Source organism: Tamandua tetradactyla, chromosome 21, assembly GCF_023851605.1.
Source record: "Tamandua tetradactyla isolate mTamTet1 chromosome 21, mTamTet1.pri, whole genome shotgun sequence".
Lineage (NCBI taxonomy): Eukaryota > Metazoa > Chordata > Mammalia > Pilosa > Myrmecophagidae > Tamandua > Tamandua tetradactyla.
Window position 1 is genome coordinate 13,281,119 of NC_135347.1, and position 17,510 is coordinate 13,298,628.

A 17,510-nucleotide genomic window follows, 5' to 3' on the forward strand; every position below is an offset into this window, starting at 1 on the left:
GCTTCAATTACCCATTGTCTTACCCTGTTTCTAACTCCTGCTGAACTCTGTTACCAATGACATATTTCAAGTTTATTCTCGAATGTCCGTTCACATCAGTGGGACCATACAGTATTTGTCCTTTAGTTTTGGCTGGATTCACTCAGCATAATATTCTCTAGGTCCATCCATGTTATTACATGGTTCATAAGTTATCTTGTCTTAAAGCTGCATAATATTCCATCGTATGTATATACCACAGTTTGTTTAGCCACTCTTCTGTTGATGGAGATTTTGGCTGTTTCCATCTCTTTGCAATTGTAAATAATGCTGCTATAAACATTGGTGTGCAAATGTCCGTTTGTGTCTTTGCCCTTAAGTCCTTTGAGTAGATACCTAGCAATGGTATTGCTGGGTCGTATGGCAATTCTATATTCAGCTTTTGAGGAACCGCCAAACTGCCTTCCACAGTGGTTGCACCCTTTGACATTCCACCAACAGTGGATAAGTGTGCCTCTTTCTCCGCATCCTCTCCAGCACTTGTCATTTTCTGTTTTGTTGATAATGGCCATTCTGGTGGGTGTGAGATGATATCTCATTGTGGTTTTGATTTGCATTTCTCTAATGGCCAGGGACATTGAGCATCTCTTCATGTGCTCTTGGCCATCCGTATTTCCTCTTCTGAGAGGTGTCTGTTCAAGTCTTTTTCCCATTTTGTAATTGGGTTGGCTGTCTTTTTGTTGTTGAGATGAACAATCTCTTTATAAATTCTGGATACTAGACCTTTATCTGATATATCATTTCCAAATATTGTCTCCCATTGTGAAGGCTGTCTTTCTACTTTCTTGATGAAGTTCTTTGATGCACAAAAGTGTTTAATTTTGAGGAGTTCCCATTTATTTATTTCCTTCTTCAGTGCTCTTGCTTTAGGTTTAAGGTCCATAAAACCGCCTCCAGTTGTAAGATCCATAAGATATCTCCCAACATTTTCCTCTAACTGTTTTATGGTCTTAGACCTAATGTTTAGATCTTTGATCCATTTTGAGTTAACTTTTGTATAGGGTGTGAGAGATGGGTCTTCTTTCATTCTTTTGCATATGGATATCCAGTTCTCTAGGCACCATTTATTGAAGAGACTGCTCTGTCCCAGGTGAGTTGGCTTGACTGCCTTATCAAAGATCAAATGTCCATAGATGAGAGGGTCTATATCTGAGCACTCTATTCGATTCCATTGGTCGATATATCTATCTTTATGCCAATACCATGCTGTTTTGACCACTGTGGCTTCATAATATGCCTTAAAGTCAGGCAGCGCGAGACCTCCAGCTTCGTTTTTTTTTCCTCAAGATGTTTTTAGCAATTCGGGGCACCCTGCCCTTCCAGATAAATTTGCTTATTGGTTTTTCTATTTCTGAAAAATAAGTTGTTGGGATTTTGATTGGTATTGCATTGAATCTGTAAATCAATTTAGGTAGGATTGACATCTTAACTATATTTAGTCTTCCAATCCATGAACACGGTATGCCCTTCCATCTATTTAGGTCTTCTGTGATTTCTTTTAGCAGTTTTTTGTAGTTTTCTTTATATAGGTTTTTTGTCTCTTTAGTTAAATTTATTCCTAGGTATTTTATTCTTTTAGTTGCAATTGTAAATGGGATTGTTTCTTGATTTCCCCCTCAGCTTGTTCATTACTAGTGTATAGAAATGCTACAGATTTTTGAATGTTGATCTTGTAACCTGCTACTTTGCTGTACTCATTTATTAGCTCTAGTAGTTTTGTTGTGGATTTTTCCGGGTTTTCGACGTATAGTATCATATCGTCTGCAAACAGTGATAGTTTTTACTTTCCAATTTTGATGCCTTGTATTTCTTTTTCTTGTCTAATTGCTCTGGCTAGAACCTCCAACACAATGTTGAATAATAGTGGTGATAGTGGACATCCTTGTCTTGTTCCTGATCTTAGGGGGAAAGTTTTCAATTTTTCCCCATTGAGGATGATATTAGCTGTGGGTTTTTCATATATTCCCTCTATCATTTTAAGGAAGTTCCTTGTATTCCTATCTTTTGAAGTGTTTTCAGCAGGAAAGGATGTTGAATCTTGTCAAATGCCTTCTCTGCATCAATTGAGATGATCATGTGATTTTTCTGCTTTGATTTGTTGATATGGTGTATTACATTAATTGATTTTTTATGTTGAACCATCCTTGCATACCTGGGATGAATCCTACTTGGTCATGATGTATAATTCTTTTAATGTGTTGTTGGATACGATTTGCTAGAATTTTATTGAGGATTTTTGCATCTGTATTCATTAGAGAGATTGGTCTGTAGTTTTCTTTTTTTGTAATATCTTTGCCTGGTTTTGGTATGAGGGTGATGTTGGCTTCATAGAATGAATTAGGTAGTTTTCCTCCACTTCGATTTTTTTGAAGAGTTTGAAGAGAATTGGTACTAATTCTTTCTGGAACGTTTGGTAGAATTCACATGTGAAGCCATCTGGTCCTGGGCTTTTCTTTTTAGGAAGCTTTTGAATGACTAATTCAATTTCTTTACTTGTGATTGGTTTGTTGAGGTCATCTATGTCTTCTTGAGTCAAAGTTGGTTGTTCATGTCTTTCCAGGAACCCGTCCATTTCCTCTAAATTGTTGTATTTATTAGCGTAAAGTTGTTCATAGTATCCTGTTATTACCTCCTTTATTTCTGTGAGGTCAGTGGTTATGTCTCCTCTTCCATTTCTGATCTTATTTGTTTGCATCCTCTCTCTTCTTCTTTTTGTCAATCTTGCTAAGGCCCATCAATCTTATTGATTTTCTCATAGAACCAACTTCTGGCCTTATTGATTTTCTCTATTGTTTTCATGTTTTCAATTTCATTTATTTGTGCTCTAATCTTTGTTATTTCTTTCCTTTTGCTTGCTTTGGGGTTAGCTTGCTGTTCTTTCTCCAGTTCTTCCAAATGGATAGTTAATTCCTGAATTTTTGCCTTTTTCTTCTTTTCTGATATAGGCATTTAGAGCAATAAATTTCCCTCTTAGCACTGCCTTTGCTGCGTCCCATAAGTTTTGATATGTTGTGTTTTCATTTTCATTCGCCTCGAGGTATTTGCTAATTTCTCTTGCAATTTCTTCTTTGACCCAGTCGTTGTTTAGGAGTGTGTTGTTGAGCCTCCACGTATTTGTGAATTTTCTGGCACTCTGCCTATTATTGATTTCCAACATCATTTATGGTCCGAGAAAGTGTTGTGTAAGATTTCAATCTTTTTAAATTTGTTAAGACTTGCTTTGTGACCCAGCATATGGTCTATCTTTGAGAATGATCCATGAGCACTTGAGAAAAAGGTGTATCCTGCTGTTGTGGGATGTAATGTCCTATAAATGTCTATTAAGTCTAGTTCATTTATAGTAATATTCAGATTCTCTATTTCTTTGTTGATCCTCTGTCTAGATGTTCTGTCCCTTGATGAGAGTGGTGAGTTGAAGTCTCCAACTATTATGGTATATGAGTCTATTTCCCTTTTCAGTGTTTGCAGTATATTCCTCACGTATTTTGGGCATTCTGATTCGGTGCGTAAATATTTATGATTGTTATGTCTTCTTGTTTAATTGTTCCTTTTATTAGTATATAGTGTCCTTCTTTGTCTCTTTTTTACATTTGAAGTCTAATTTGTTGGATATTAGTATAGCCACTCCTGCTCTTTTCTGGTTGTTATTTGCATGAAATATCTTTTCCCAACCTTTCACTTTCAACCTATGTTTATCTTTGGGTCTAAGATGTGTTTCCTGTAGACAGCATATAGAAGGATCCTGTTTTTTAATCCATTCTGCCAATCTATGTCTTTTGATTGGGGAATTCAGTCCATTGACATTTAGTGTTATTACTGTTTGGATAATACTTTCCTCTAACATTTTGCCTTTTGTATTATATATATCATATCTGATTTTCCTTCTTTCTACACTCTTTTCCATATCTCTCTCTTCTGTCTTTTTGCATCTGACTCTAGTGCTCCCTTTAGTATTTCTTGCAGCTGGTCTCTTGGTCACAAATTCTTTCAGTGACTTTTTGTCTGAGAATGTTTTAATTTCTCCCTCATTTTTGAAGGATAATTTTGCTGGATATAGGAGTCTTGGTTGGCAGTTTTTCTCTTTTAGTAATTTAAATATATCATCCCACTGTCTTCTAGCTTCCATGGTTTCTGCTGAGAAATCTACACAAAGTCTTATTGGCTTTCCCTTCTATGTAATGGATTGTTTTTCTCTTGCTGCTTTCAAGATCTTCTCTTTCTCTTTGACCTCTGACATTCTAACTAGTAAGTGTCTTGGAGAACGCCTATTTGGGTCTAATCTCTTTGGGGTGCGCTGCACTTCTTGGATCTGTAATTTTAGGTCTTTCATAAGAGTTGGGAAATTTTCAGTGATAATTTCTTCCATTAGTTTTTCTCCTCCTTTCCCTTCTCTTCTCCTTCTGGGACACCCACAACACGTATATTTGTGCGGTTCATATTGTCCTTGAGTTCCCTGATACCCTGTTCAAATTTTTCCATTCTTTTCCCTATAGTTTCTGTTTCTTTTTGGAATTCAGATGTTCCATCCTCCAAATCACTAATTCTATCTTCTGTCTCTTTAAATCTATCATTGTAGCTATCCATTATTTTTTCTATGTTTGCTACTTTATCCTTCACTTCCATAAGTTCTGCGATTTGTTTTTTCAGTTTTTCTATTCTTCTTTATGTTCAGCCCATGTCCTCTTCATGTCCTCCCTCAATTTATCGATTTCATTTTTGAAGAGGTTTTCCATTTCTGTTCGTATATTCAGCATTAGTTGTCTCAGCTCTTGTGTCTCATTTGAGCTATTGGTTTGTTCCTTTGACTGAGCCATATTCTCAATCTTTTGAGCGTGGACAGTTATCTTCTGCTGCTGGCGTCTGGGCATTTATTCAGATTTCTCTTGGTGTTGGACCCAGCAAGGTTGTAATATTTTTCTGTGAAATCTCTGGGTTCTGTTTTTCTTATCCTGCCCAGTAGGTGGCGCTCGTGGCACACGTTTGTCTGCGGGTCCCCCAGTAAAAGGTGCTGTGGGACCTTAAACTTTGGAAAACTCTCGCCGTCCTGGGGGTTCGCTAGCCGAAGCGGCTTGAGCCGGCCGGGGTCCGAACGCAGGGAGGGTTGCTGGTCGCCGCAGCCAGGGAAAGAGCCCGTCCGAATTTCCTAGTCGGCCCTGGGCAACAAGCGTGGCGGGAGGGCGCCAGCGGCAGCAGCCCGCCCGGGAGAGTGCACGTTCCCCGGGAGTCACGGGTTTGGAAGGGGCCTCCCCCACCCGTCACCGTTCTCCGCGGCCTGGGGGTTTCCGATCCAATTCTCTCAGTTGGTCCGGGGGCTGCGCGTGGTGTGGGCGCCAGCCGCGGCGGTTTCAGGGGACCGCCTCTCCAATATTTTTAAACCAATTTAAAAATGGTAGTTTTCCCAGGAAATTCAAATGTGATTTTTTTTTTTTTTTTTTGCATGGGTAGGCTCTGGAAATTGAACTCAGGTTTCCAGCATGGCAGGCGAGAACTCCACCTGCTGAGTCACTGCAGCCTGCCCCAAATGTGAATTTAAATAAAAATAACAAAGATTAGAAAATCAATAAAAGGCATTTCCCAATATATTTTGTTTTCATAATTTACTGGTGTTAATTATGCATCTTTTCCTTCTGCCCAGACTCATAAAGTTTATAGGACCTCCTTTTCTTGGTAATGAAAACCATGTCTTACAGATTTTTTAAACCCATAATTCAAAACACACACACATAATTATCTATTTCAAAATAGCTATCTCCTCCCAAGCCCTCAAATTTAGTATAATATTTTACATATATTAAAGACAGATTAAAGCTCATAGGAACACTGATTAATAAACATGGCTTATAATCTTTCTCATTCTTGTTAAACTATATTCCTCCCGGGACATTTACCATTTTTAGATTTATAACTTTTTTTTTAATAGGAACACAGTTAAAATATTAATACAAAATCTGGCTAAACTGAAGACAACAGTGATCACTTAGCTACCTGCCTCCCCATATTTCCTTCTCAAACAAAATAAGGTAAAGTACATTTATTTACACACATAAAATATGCCCTCATAACTTGAAGACAGGAAATGCCTAAAATTTAAAACTTTGAATTAAAAAAAAAAAAACCACAGTTTTCCAGGTCAAGATGGCGGCTTAACAACGTGCGCATTTTAGTTCGTCCTCCAGAACAACTACTAAATAACCAGAAACAGTACAGAACAGCTCCCGGAGCCACGATAGTGACCAGACACACAGCATACCCCAGTCTGGACCAGCTGGACCGGCTGCGAGCACCCCCCAGATCCGTGAGTTCCCAAAGCTGCAGCGGCCAGCGTCCCTCCCCCACAGGCCGCTTCCCAGAGGGGAAAGGAAAGAGACTTTATCAGCAGCAGGGACTGGGCACAATCAAATGCCAATTGTGGAAGTAATTAACAAATTCTGACTACTAAAAATAGGCCCCCAGTTTAGGTGAACCTGATCAAAGCAGAGGTTGCTCATTTTAGCCCCAGCGCCAAGGGGGCAGGACTGACAGAAAAAGGGGGAAAAAAAAAGAAGGAAACAGGTTTTTGTGCCTGTGTATCTACAAAGGCTTGACTGCCTCTGGATAGAGCGGCAGAACTTTTCAGGCTGCAACTGCCCCAGGCATAGGCAGAAGTGAGCTTTTTGGGGGGCTTATCTGGAGCCTGTGCCTTCCCCAGGGGAGGGGTAAAGCCCCACCCAGGTGGAATCCCTCCATCAAGGAATTCAGACACCAGGGCTTGGTAATTTGAAGCCATTAAAACTAGCCTACAACCTCTCCTCTGTCTCCACCAAGCCCCCAGCAGGGAGAGTCTGCAAAAGTTAAAGGTACCACATCAGCTTATGCTGGTGGGACCTGCAGTCAGACAAGCGCCACACACATGGCAGGATAAGAAAAACAGAGTCCAGAGACTTCACAGGAAAGTCTTTCAACCTGCTGGGTCTCACCCTCAGGGAAAACCGACGCAGGTGACTCTTTCCTCCTGATAGGAGGCCAGGTTGGTCTGGGAAAATCTGGCTGGTGTCTATAATATCTAAGCAGACCCTCCTAAGTGTGTGTGTGTGGGGGGGGGGGGGGAAGGCACCGCACAAGCAGGGCAAGAAACAAGAAAACAAGAACTGAAAAATTCTCCTCTGTTAAACAAAACTCAAGCTAAAGGTCCAGATAAAGCTGAACAGAATGTCAAAGAACAGACAGACAACAAATTCATCTAGCAAGAAAACTCTAGATAAAAGAAGTGAAAGCAATCTCCAGAATAAACTAATTAAGGTAATTAAATGCCTAGGTGCCAGCAAAAAATAACAAATCACAATAGGAAAATTGAAGATATGGCCCAGTCAAAGGAACAAACCAACAATTCAAATGACATACAGGAGCTGAAACAATTAATTCAAAATATACGACAGACATGGAAAACCTCATCAAAAACCAAATCAATGAATTGAGAGAGGATATAAAGAAGGCAAGGAAAGAATGAAAAGAAGAAACTGAAAGTCTGAAAAAACAAATCACAGAACTTATGGGAATGAAAGACACAGTAGAAAAGATGAAAAAAACAATGGAAACCTACAACGGTAGATTTCGAGAGACAGAACATAGGATTTCTGAACTGGAGGACGGAACATCTGAAATCCGACAAGAAATAGAAACTATCGGAAAAAAATGGAAAAATATGAGCAGGGACTCAGGGAATTGAAAGACAATATGAAGTGCACGAATATACGTGTTGTGGGTGTCCCAGAAGGAGAAGAGAAGGGAAAAGGAGGAGAAAAACTAATGGAGGAAATTGTCACTGAAAATTTCCCAACTTTTATGAAAGACTTAAAATTACAGATCCAAGAAGTGCAGCGTCCCCCCCGCCCAAAGAGAATAGATCCAAATAGACATATTCCAAGACATTTAATAATCAGAATGTCAGAGGTCAAAGAGAAAGAGAGGATCTTGAAAACAGCAAGAGAAAAGCAATCCATCACATACAAGGGAAGCCCAATAAGACTATGCGCAGATCTCTCAGCAGAAACCATGGAGGCGAGAAGACAGTGGGATAATATATTTAAATTATTAAAAGAGAAAAACTGCCAACCAAGAATTCTATATCCAGCAAAATTGTCCTTCAAAAATGAGGGAGAAATTAAAACATTTTCAGACAAAAAATCACTGAGAGAATTTGTGACCAAGAGACCAGCTCTGCAAGAAATACTAAAGGGAACACTAGAGACAGATATGAAGACAGAAGAGAGAGGTGTGGAGAAGAGTGTAGAAAGGAAGACTTTGAGTAAAGGTAAAAAGAAGGAAAATTAGATATGACATATAAAATCCAGAAGGCAAAATAGTAGAAGAAAGTACTACCCATGCAGTAACAACACTGAATGTTAATGGGTTAAACTCTCCAATCAAAAGACATAGTCTGGCAGAATGGATTAAAAAACAGGACCCATCTATATGCTGTCTCTACTCAAAGGACACAAGGCCAAGGACACAAATGGACATTTACACACCAATGTTTATAGCAGCATTATTAAAAATTACCAAGAGATGGAAACAGCCAAAATGTCCATCAACAGACAGTTGGCTAAACAAACTGTGACATTTACATAAGATGGAATATTATGCAGCTGTAAGACAGAATAAAGTTATGAAGTATGTGACAACATGAATGGACCTTAAGGACATTATGCTGAGTGTGATTAGCCAGAAACAAAAGGACAAATACTGTATGGTCTCACTGATATGAACTGACATTAGTGAATAAACTTGGAATATTTTGTTGGTAACAGAGACCATCAAGAGATAGAAATAGGGTAAGATATTGGGTAATTGGAGCTGAAGGGATACAGATTGTGCAACAGGACTGAATATAAAAACTCAGAAATGGACAGCACAATATTACCTAACTGTAATACAATTATGTTAAAACACTGAATGAAGCTGCATATGAGAACGATAGAGGAAGGAGGGCTGGGGCATAAATGAAATCACAAAGAAAGATAGACGATAAAGATTGAGATGGTGTAATCTAGGAATGCCTAGAGTGTATAATGATAGTGACTAAATGTACAAATTTAAAAAATGTTTTTGCATGAGGAAGAACAAAAGAATGTCATTACTGCAGTGCGCTGAAAATAGATGGTAATTCATAGTTTAAAATTTCAACTAATGTGTGAGACTAAAGCAAAAAATGTTTATTTGGTACAAATCTATACTTTGTGACTAGTGCATCTCCTAATATAACTTATGTAGCTAGTTGATTGAACACCTTAAGTTCATGGAACTTCATATAGGACATGAGATTTTGTTGGTTTGTCCAGGTGATGCCAGGATGAATCCCAGAGTGATTTGACCAGTGAGTGGAAAAGTATTTGCAAAGTCCCCTTCGGGGAATGGTGAGAACGGGGGAAAACTCAACTTCCCCAAGTTGAATTCTTGATATTCTCACAAGCAGTGTGGACAACCAAAGCTATAGGCTGAGCCCCCAGTCTTGGGGTTTGTTCATATGAAACTTAACCCTACACAGGATAGGTCAAGCCTACTTAAAATTAAGCCTAAGAGTCACCCCCAAGAGAACCTCTTTTGTTGCTCAGATGTGGCCTCTCTCTCCAGCCAACACAGCAAGCAGACTCACCACCCTCCCCCTGTCTACGTGGGACATCACTACCAGGGGTGTGGATCTTCCTGGCAGCGTGGGACAGAAATCCCAGAATGAGCTGAGATTCAGCATCAAGGGATTGAGAAAAACTCTAGAATGAGCTGAGACTCAGCATCAAGGGATTGAGAAAACCTTCTCGACCAAAAGGGGGATGAGTGAAATGAGACAAACTGTCAATGGCTGAGAGATTCCAAACAGAGTTGAGAGGCTATCCTGGAGGTTATTCTTATGCATTAAGTAGATATCACCTTGTTATCCAAGATGTAATGGAGGGGTGGGGGGAACTGCCTGAAAATGTAGAGCTGTGTTCCAGTAGCCATGTTTCTTCATGATGATTGTATAATGATATAGCTTTCACAATGTGACTGTGTGATTGTGAAAACCTTGTGTCTGATGCTCCTTTTATCTACCTTGTCAACAGATGAGAGGAATATATGAAATAAAAATAAATAATAGGGGAAACAAATATTAAAATAGATTTAGTTTGAAATGCTAGTGATCACTGAAAGGGATCAGTAAGGGGTATGGCACATAAAATTTTTTCTTTGTTAGATTTTTCTGTTGTCTTTTTATTTCTTTTTCTGAATTGATGCTAATGCTCTGGGAAATGATCATGATGATGAATATGCAACTATGTGATAATATTGTGAATTGCTGAGTGTATGTGTTGGGAATGCTTGTGTTTCGTGTAATTTTTTTTTAATTAATAAAAAATTTTTTAAAAAAACTGCCAAACCCCAACACAGTATCACATATCCCACATGCCTCAAGACATTATGGTGAGTAAAGGTAGATGACAAAACAACTGCAGGAAAAATAGAAGAGAAAGGGTCTAAGGTTGATCTAAAACTACCACCAGAAATACTTAATCTACTTCAGGTATGGTTGTCTGATAAAATACAGGATGTCCAATTAAATTTTAAGTTCAGATCAACATTGAATATCTTTTTTAGGGTATGTATGTACCAAATATTGCTTGGGATATACAGATACTAAAATTTATTTCTTCTTAAATTTGAAATTCAAATTTAACTGGGTAGCCTGTATTGTTATTTGCTAAATCTGGCAATTCTAACTCCAAGCCTAAGAATACTAAAAATGAGTCCAGGGAAAGCCTATAGAGAAGATGTACCCTTTAGCAATGGGGTGGTAAAGAGAAAAGAAGCAAAAAGGGGGAAGTGTAGAAGAGATGGACAAGAGGAGAATGACAACTCTATGAATATACGAAGTACCACTGAATTCAGTATATTCACTTTAAATGAATGAATTGTAAGCACATGAATTACATATCAATAAAGTCATTAAAAAAGAGAACAACAAAATCAGAGGACTTATAACCTCTCCTTTGACTAACAAATCAAATAAAAAGCCTCCTAAAGTACCTAGACTTTGTTATATCAACAGAAGAGGAATTAGGAATCTTGTAAAATATCCCAATATCATAAAGTTTCAAAATTAGATGCTGTTCCATGAACATAAATATTTATTTCTATTTCCAATTCCTCAACCATCATTTTCTTAAAGTAGGAAGACATATGGGGGAAGGTCTTAAATGTAGTCCTCAGGAATGAGGGAACTGTATATTTATGAAATTACAACATACATTCTATATTTATCCTGCTGATCTCTTTGATGTTTTAAATGTTTCTAAAAATGGTTACATAAATTGTCTTTTTAAAAATTTGTGGAAATGTACTTATTTTCCAAAACCTTAATTCAGAACCTAGAACAAAAAATTTATATCCTATCTTAATTTCTTAAAACACAATACAAATTTCAAAAGGTTTCTACAACACTCGAATTTCTATCTGAATTAAATGGACAATAGGAAAATGGGAATGTGATATTCTGGTGAATTCCGCCATCCTATGTCAATAAGCAATATATTTTAAAACGGTATTTTGTTTTATAAACTTTTCATATGGTAAGCAGCCTCAAAGCTTCAGAATTCCTAATACATGGAAAACAGAAAAAAAATTGGCTTTAAATGTTTGAAAATCAAGATCAAAGAAAATGAAAGAAATGTTCCAATTATCTGAAAGCAGTGCTGGTTTATTTTATTCCCTGGAAAACGATTTAACAATGATGAAGTATGTCTAACTTCCATAAGAATCCCTAAACATATAGGAAACTCTACTTAGAAATTCAAACTAGACTTATCTTAGATTTTTTTTTGTATCATTATTTCAAAAGCTAACAGAAGGTCATATAATCTTGACTCAACTACTTAAAATTTAGAAATGAACATTGGAAAATAATGTTGCATGTTCCAAACAACATGGGTGAAAGAAGTATAGTGGAGACTTACTTCTAAAATCTGACAATCCAAGAAAAATGTGTCAAAAACCTATATTACGTATTTTATACTAGAGATACATAGGTAATGAAAACAGTTCAGTGACATATGCTATATTTTAACAAATTTATGTTGGTTCCCTTTCCACATCTCAGAGATAGAGTCTTCAATTTTGTCTTTCATGTAAAATAAACTGTAGGGAAACCTATTAGAAACAGTCATAAATTAGGTAGGTATAGTTTGTAAAAGCTAAAAAATAAGGTATAAAATACTCTTCTGAGAGAAAAAAATTGGACTCTCTAGTAATAATAATAACCAATTTCAGTGAGCTGGTTAAAAATACTTTTAAGAGAATAAATGTCAAACATACTAAGATGTGTGTGCCCCCTTTCAAAAGATAAATCATATAGACTGCAACAAGAAAATTAGTTGGCAAAATTCCTGTGAAGTTTCTTTATTCCAAAATTGCTTTGTTGTTTGACCTTTCTATTGGAGAACAGAAAAGGACCTCTCCTTAATGCCTGAACAAGATGAGAGAATTGTGACTGTCATTCATCATCTAAACTGTCATTAAAAACTTTATGACAGGGCAGGCCATGGTGGCTCAGCACGTAGAGTTCTAGATTTGGGTTTGATTTCCAGAGCCTGCCCATGCAAAAAAAAAAAAAAAAGAACTTTATGACAGAACACCACCATGGACCCACCGTCCTATCCCCGACGGAGGTACTAAAATGGTACTGCTCACCAAATATTTCCCAGCACATTACAATATGGCAAATTCTGCTCTTTAGGGTTTGGAATGGTCATGTGACATGCTTCACTCAATTTGCTTTTTCCCTGTCTTAGCAATCATGAAAACACAGAAATGGTGTCTGTCTGTGTCTCTTTCCCAAGTGAGGACAACAACAAACATAGACATTCCCAACAAATCCACAATGGACATATAATTTGAGTAAGAAACAAACTGGGTTAGCAACTGTATTTGGGGAATTTTAGATGTTATTACTATATCATAACTTAGCTATTAAAAAGTTTGCATTTTTGATGTTTGACTGCTGACAGCTTTCATTTCCCACCATTTCCCTTTCTCTTCTGTCCCACATCTGGGAAAGCTGATAAAAAAGTATAGGTTCTCCTTTCTTGGGTGCTGGTGAGAAGCTTAAGACTTGGTCCGTAAGGAGGAAATCCTCACCCCAGCTCCCCCCTCTAACCATAAAAGTCCAAGCTAGTCACTTCCCCTCTTCTCCCCACAAAGTCTCATGTGAGTAATAAATCTTTTCATACCCTTCTGGCACACGTGTGGTATCATCAATCTCTACATCCAAATTGTACTTTGAGTAGGGGATCCATTCTGCCACTATAGAGTGACTACAACAGCAGCCTACTGGGTTGATAAAGAAATGAGTACTTAAAAATTTTATAATAAGAAATTGATAATAATCACAATAGAAGATTAGGTTGAGGGATTAGGCAGTAAATTACGTGGAAACTATCATATTGAAGACTGGAATGTTAGTGATTCATGTTTGTAATGGCAAAGCATTTGATAAAACTATCATTTGTGATATCTTGAAAAGCAGATAAATTTACTCAATAAAAATTCTTTTTATTCTCTGACATTAAACTGATAAAGTTCCAGATAGTGGCAGCTTTGTCCCAGAGGGATGGCACGGAAAACTTGATAAACATACAGGGTGAAAGAAAAATAAACCTTCATTCTTTTACGTGGCTAAAATTTTGATGCTTGCTACCCAGCACCAACTAGTCCATCCTACTGATAATAAAAAAAACCCAGGGTTCTCCACAAACTTTCTCCTTCCATCACCCAAAAGCATGGCTGAGGGCTGTGAACAAAACTCTCCGTGTCTGCCCAAAGACAAAATGAGCCAAGCCAGAGAGGGGATCCTTGACTCTGGAAGGTCCAGGGCTGCCTGAAAGTTTAAAGTAATCCCACTTTCAACACAGGGCTGAAAGCAATGGTAAAGAATGTAGGGACAGGAAATAATCACTTGACTGGTTTCTGACTCTTGGTATCCTGAAATTTTTATCGCACTACATTGGAAAAAAAAATTAAAACAAGAGCCTGATCCAGAGAGAAAAACACAGCTAATTTTTGCAGGTTCTTAAAAAACGATACATTGTTATGTGAAATGAACAGGCTATATACAATAATATATATTGTATGATGGCATTCTTGTTTGAGATATATTTGTTTGATACATATTTGTACAAAAAATCTAGAAATACGTATATTCTAAAATGTTAACACTAGATGATCTTTGGAATGGGGATGGGTTCTATTTATTTCTCTCTTATTTACATTTTCTGAATTTTCTAGAATTAATGTATATTATTTGCAAAACAGAAATTTAAAAAACTGTGTATTATGTACGGAAGTTGTACATGTGTGGTTTATTTTCCTTATTAAGGAAAAATTTTATTCTCTGGTAACAAATTTAGGATCTTTATTCTCACCACAACATTTCACAATGGAATCCTCCATTTTCTTTAAAAAAAAAATCACTATTTTAAAAATAGAATTATCAGTATTTTAGTCACATACTAAAATATCATTTTGAATACTGTAAACCCTAATGCTTAAAGATAACAAGTATTTGTAAGAAAAGTGTTAGGCATATAAATTAGAAAAAAGCAGAACACTACAAACAGGCTTTAAAGAATCAAGTTAAATTCTCTGTCCAAGTTGAGTTAATATATGAAATTAAATCACTTAGGAAATGAGAAATATGATCTGGAGGACTGGGCTAAAGAGAAATGTGTTCTTTTGATGCTCACAAATAATAAAATGCATTCCTTGTTCAGATGTTGATTGTAGCTGTGGTTTTATAATTGTATACATTTGTCAAAACTAGTTAATTGTACCCCACTTGAATTTTCATGTATACAAAATTGTATCTCACTAAGGTTAACCTCAAAAAAACTATTTTCATAAAATTTTAGGGTGATTATTTTTATACTATGTTATTCAATGGCTTAATCATTCAGCAAAAAGATCTACTTAATTATACAAACAATCCACACAAAAAAAGTGTACCTAGTAAAAGTGCAGTCTCTTCCTTTTAAATTCCATATTACCAATAGCCAGTAACAATGTAGAAACCTCATTCTTGTTCTTTTACCTCCAGCTTTCACTAGGTCATCAAGTCCTGTCAATACTACTTTCTTACAACACCACCCCCACCCCACCCCCGTCACTATCATTTCTTTCTGGACTACTGCAAGAGACTCCTAAGTGATTTCCTTGTTTTTCATTTCCCGGCCTACCAAACAATTCACCATAATGCAGAAAATGCAGTATTTTTCTTACTAAAAATATATACAAAGCAACAATAATACCAATAAAAACTTTCTTAAAAACATTAAAATGCCTCAGAAGAAAAAGTCCAAAATTCATACTACTAAAGGCTCTTCAAAATTAGCCTCCTTGATCAATATCAATCCCTTCTCACAAAAAGCCTGTATTTATATCTCTTACCGAAGAGCTATTCTGTCTTTTTCTGTTTTGTAAATATCTACCATTTCTTTAAAATTCAGTTTAAAGGTAATTTCCTCTGTTTATATCCTTCCAGGCAGAGGTAGGTGATTCAGATGTGCTGCCATTAACATGCTAAACATATCCTTACTTGTTAATACCACTGTTTCCTCCCCAAAATGTGAACTTCTCCAGCCAGAGTCTGAATCTTCACCAAGCACAGTTCTTGGCTTACAGTAAAAATAATTTAAACAATTGAATAATAAATAAACAAGGGAATAAAAACAGTATTATTCACTAAATCAATTTTTACTTTTACAACTACAAATTAACAGTTCTCTTAAATAGAAAACTTAGATTTGACAATATGGAAATAGTACCTTGTCTACATGGAAAATTAAATCCAGTTCACAGACATTCTCAAAACACTTGTCTAATGTTTCCACAAATACCTAAGGAAAACAGAAAAGAAAAAAGGTTAAAAGCATTTCAGTACTGTGGAAGTTCATTCAAAGCTATTATCTACTAGGCTGATAATTCATCACTAAGCTACAACTCTTGTAACTATCATCACATTTCTTTTCTAAAATTAAAATTGTAATGAAGTACAAATGGTGTAATTATAAACTATTCTTCATGTATAGTACTTTTCAACACATAAATATGCAAACCAAAATAAATTTTAAGGAAAAGGACTAAGAACTAGAAATTCTTAACACCATCACCTACAAAAGTATTTAACATTCAAAGCAGGCTACCTCATTTTCATGTGAGGAAGAAAACAAAAGCTCATTAGAACATTTATCAAGCTAGATGGGCACAGTGAAATTTCCTACCACATCTAATATAACCAGTAATTTTTTATTAGCAAATAAGTATAAATGATCACTAAAAATTGCTTATGGAAAGAACACAGACTATGAAATCAGACTTACCTGGGTTCAAACTTGCATGACCTTGTGCAAGAAAGGGCTAACTCAGCAGGACTGGGGTTGCCCAAACCCTGCACATTTTCAAGGCCTGTTTTTAGGACTAGCCCTTGGTTGGCTTCTGGGAACTGGACTCTAAGTTATTGGAATATTCTGTCTGATAACAGTGGTTTTGCATGCCTAAAACTTTGGGCCAAGTTGTACCAATTGTACCAAACTGCTAATAATACGATTTATGATGAGTACTTCCATTTACTCTCAGGGTCTGGGGCTTGCAAGGTTAGTCCCACAGGCACTACATGCCTATGTGACTGAACACCAACAAAACCCCTAATCACCCAGCATACAGAGAACCCTCCTGGTTGAACACTTTGTATATGTTGACACATATTGATGGGGCACTAAGCCCATCCATATGACTCCACTGGGAGAGAACATGTGGAAACTTGTACCTAGTGTCCTCTAGGCTTTGTCCCATCTGCCTTTTACCTTTGCTGATTCTACTCTGTATATTTTTACTGTAATGAACTATAACCATGAATACAACAACTCTGGGGCCTATGACTCTTTCTAGTAAATCATGAAGGTAGTTTTGGAGGCCACTCTTGACAGGAACATTCAAAAATGAATCTTCTAAATTCTGTCTTGCATAGTTTCACTGACTTTTCTATCCTATTCTTATTTCTATTCCCACTACCCTTCTCAGTGGTAATCTTCACAGAATGACCATTTAATTTATCATCCAAACCAGGACAGTATTACTAATAGTAAAAGGAAATAGCTATTAATAACTATCACTACATTACAGTAATAATATTTAAGATAATCAGTAATTGCATGAAACAACAGATATAAACCAGGACTATTTCAGGCAAACAGAAATGTACGGTCACCCTACTCATAGGTGATCCTATGAAGCAATTAATAAAAATCTAAGCAGCAGGCTTCTTGCTATAATTGCTCCAACCTCAAGATCCACAATGCAAGGCTCCTTCTTGCTGTCAATATTGCTGGATAAGACAGGTGAAGCCATGTGTATGTATATGTATAACTACATGCCTATGAACTACATTGTCTTAGATCAGGAGTTAGCCCTTT

General features: G+C 36.8%; 1 protein-coding gene and 1 pseudogene across 4 annotated transcripts in view; both read right to left on the bottom strand.

The window, feature by feature from the left end:
- AP3S1 (adaptor related protein complex 3 subunit sigma 1) overlaps positions 1-17,510 on the bottom strand; it is a 185,983-nt gene that overhangs the window by 55,165 nt on the left and 113,308 nt on the right. For all 3 annotated transcript variants that reach the window (XM_077138902.1, XM_077138904.1, XM_077138905.1), the window contains exon 4: positions 15,864-15,935. In XM_077138902.1, the coding sequence (XP_076995017.1) occupies positions 15,864-15,935 (72 nt within the window). The remainder of the gene's footprint in view (positions 1-15,863; positions 15,936-17,510) is intronic.
- The window catches only part of LOC143665473 (HIG1 domain family member 1A, mitochondrial pseudogene), a 68,845-nt pseudogene that overhangs the window by 24,843 nt on the left and 26,492 nt on the right, over positions 1-17,510 (bottom strand). Inside the window, exons 3-4 of the transcript XR_013166987.1 lie at positions 15,864-15,935; positions 13,275-13,374 (exon numbers count right to left, since the gene is read on the bottom strand). The product of XR_013166987.1 is annotated as an HIG1 domain family member 1A, mitochondrial pseudogene (transcript). The remainder of the gene's footprint in view (positions 1-13,274; positions 13,375-15,863; positions 15,936-17,510) is intronic.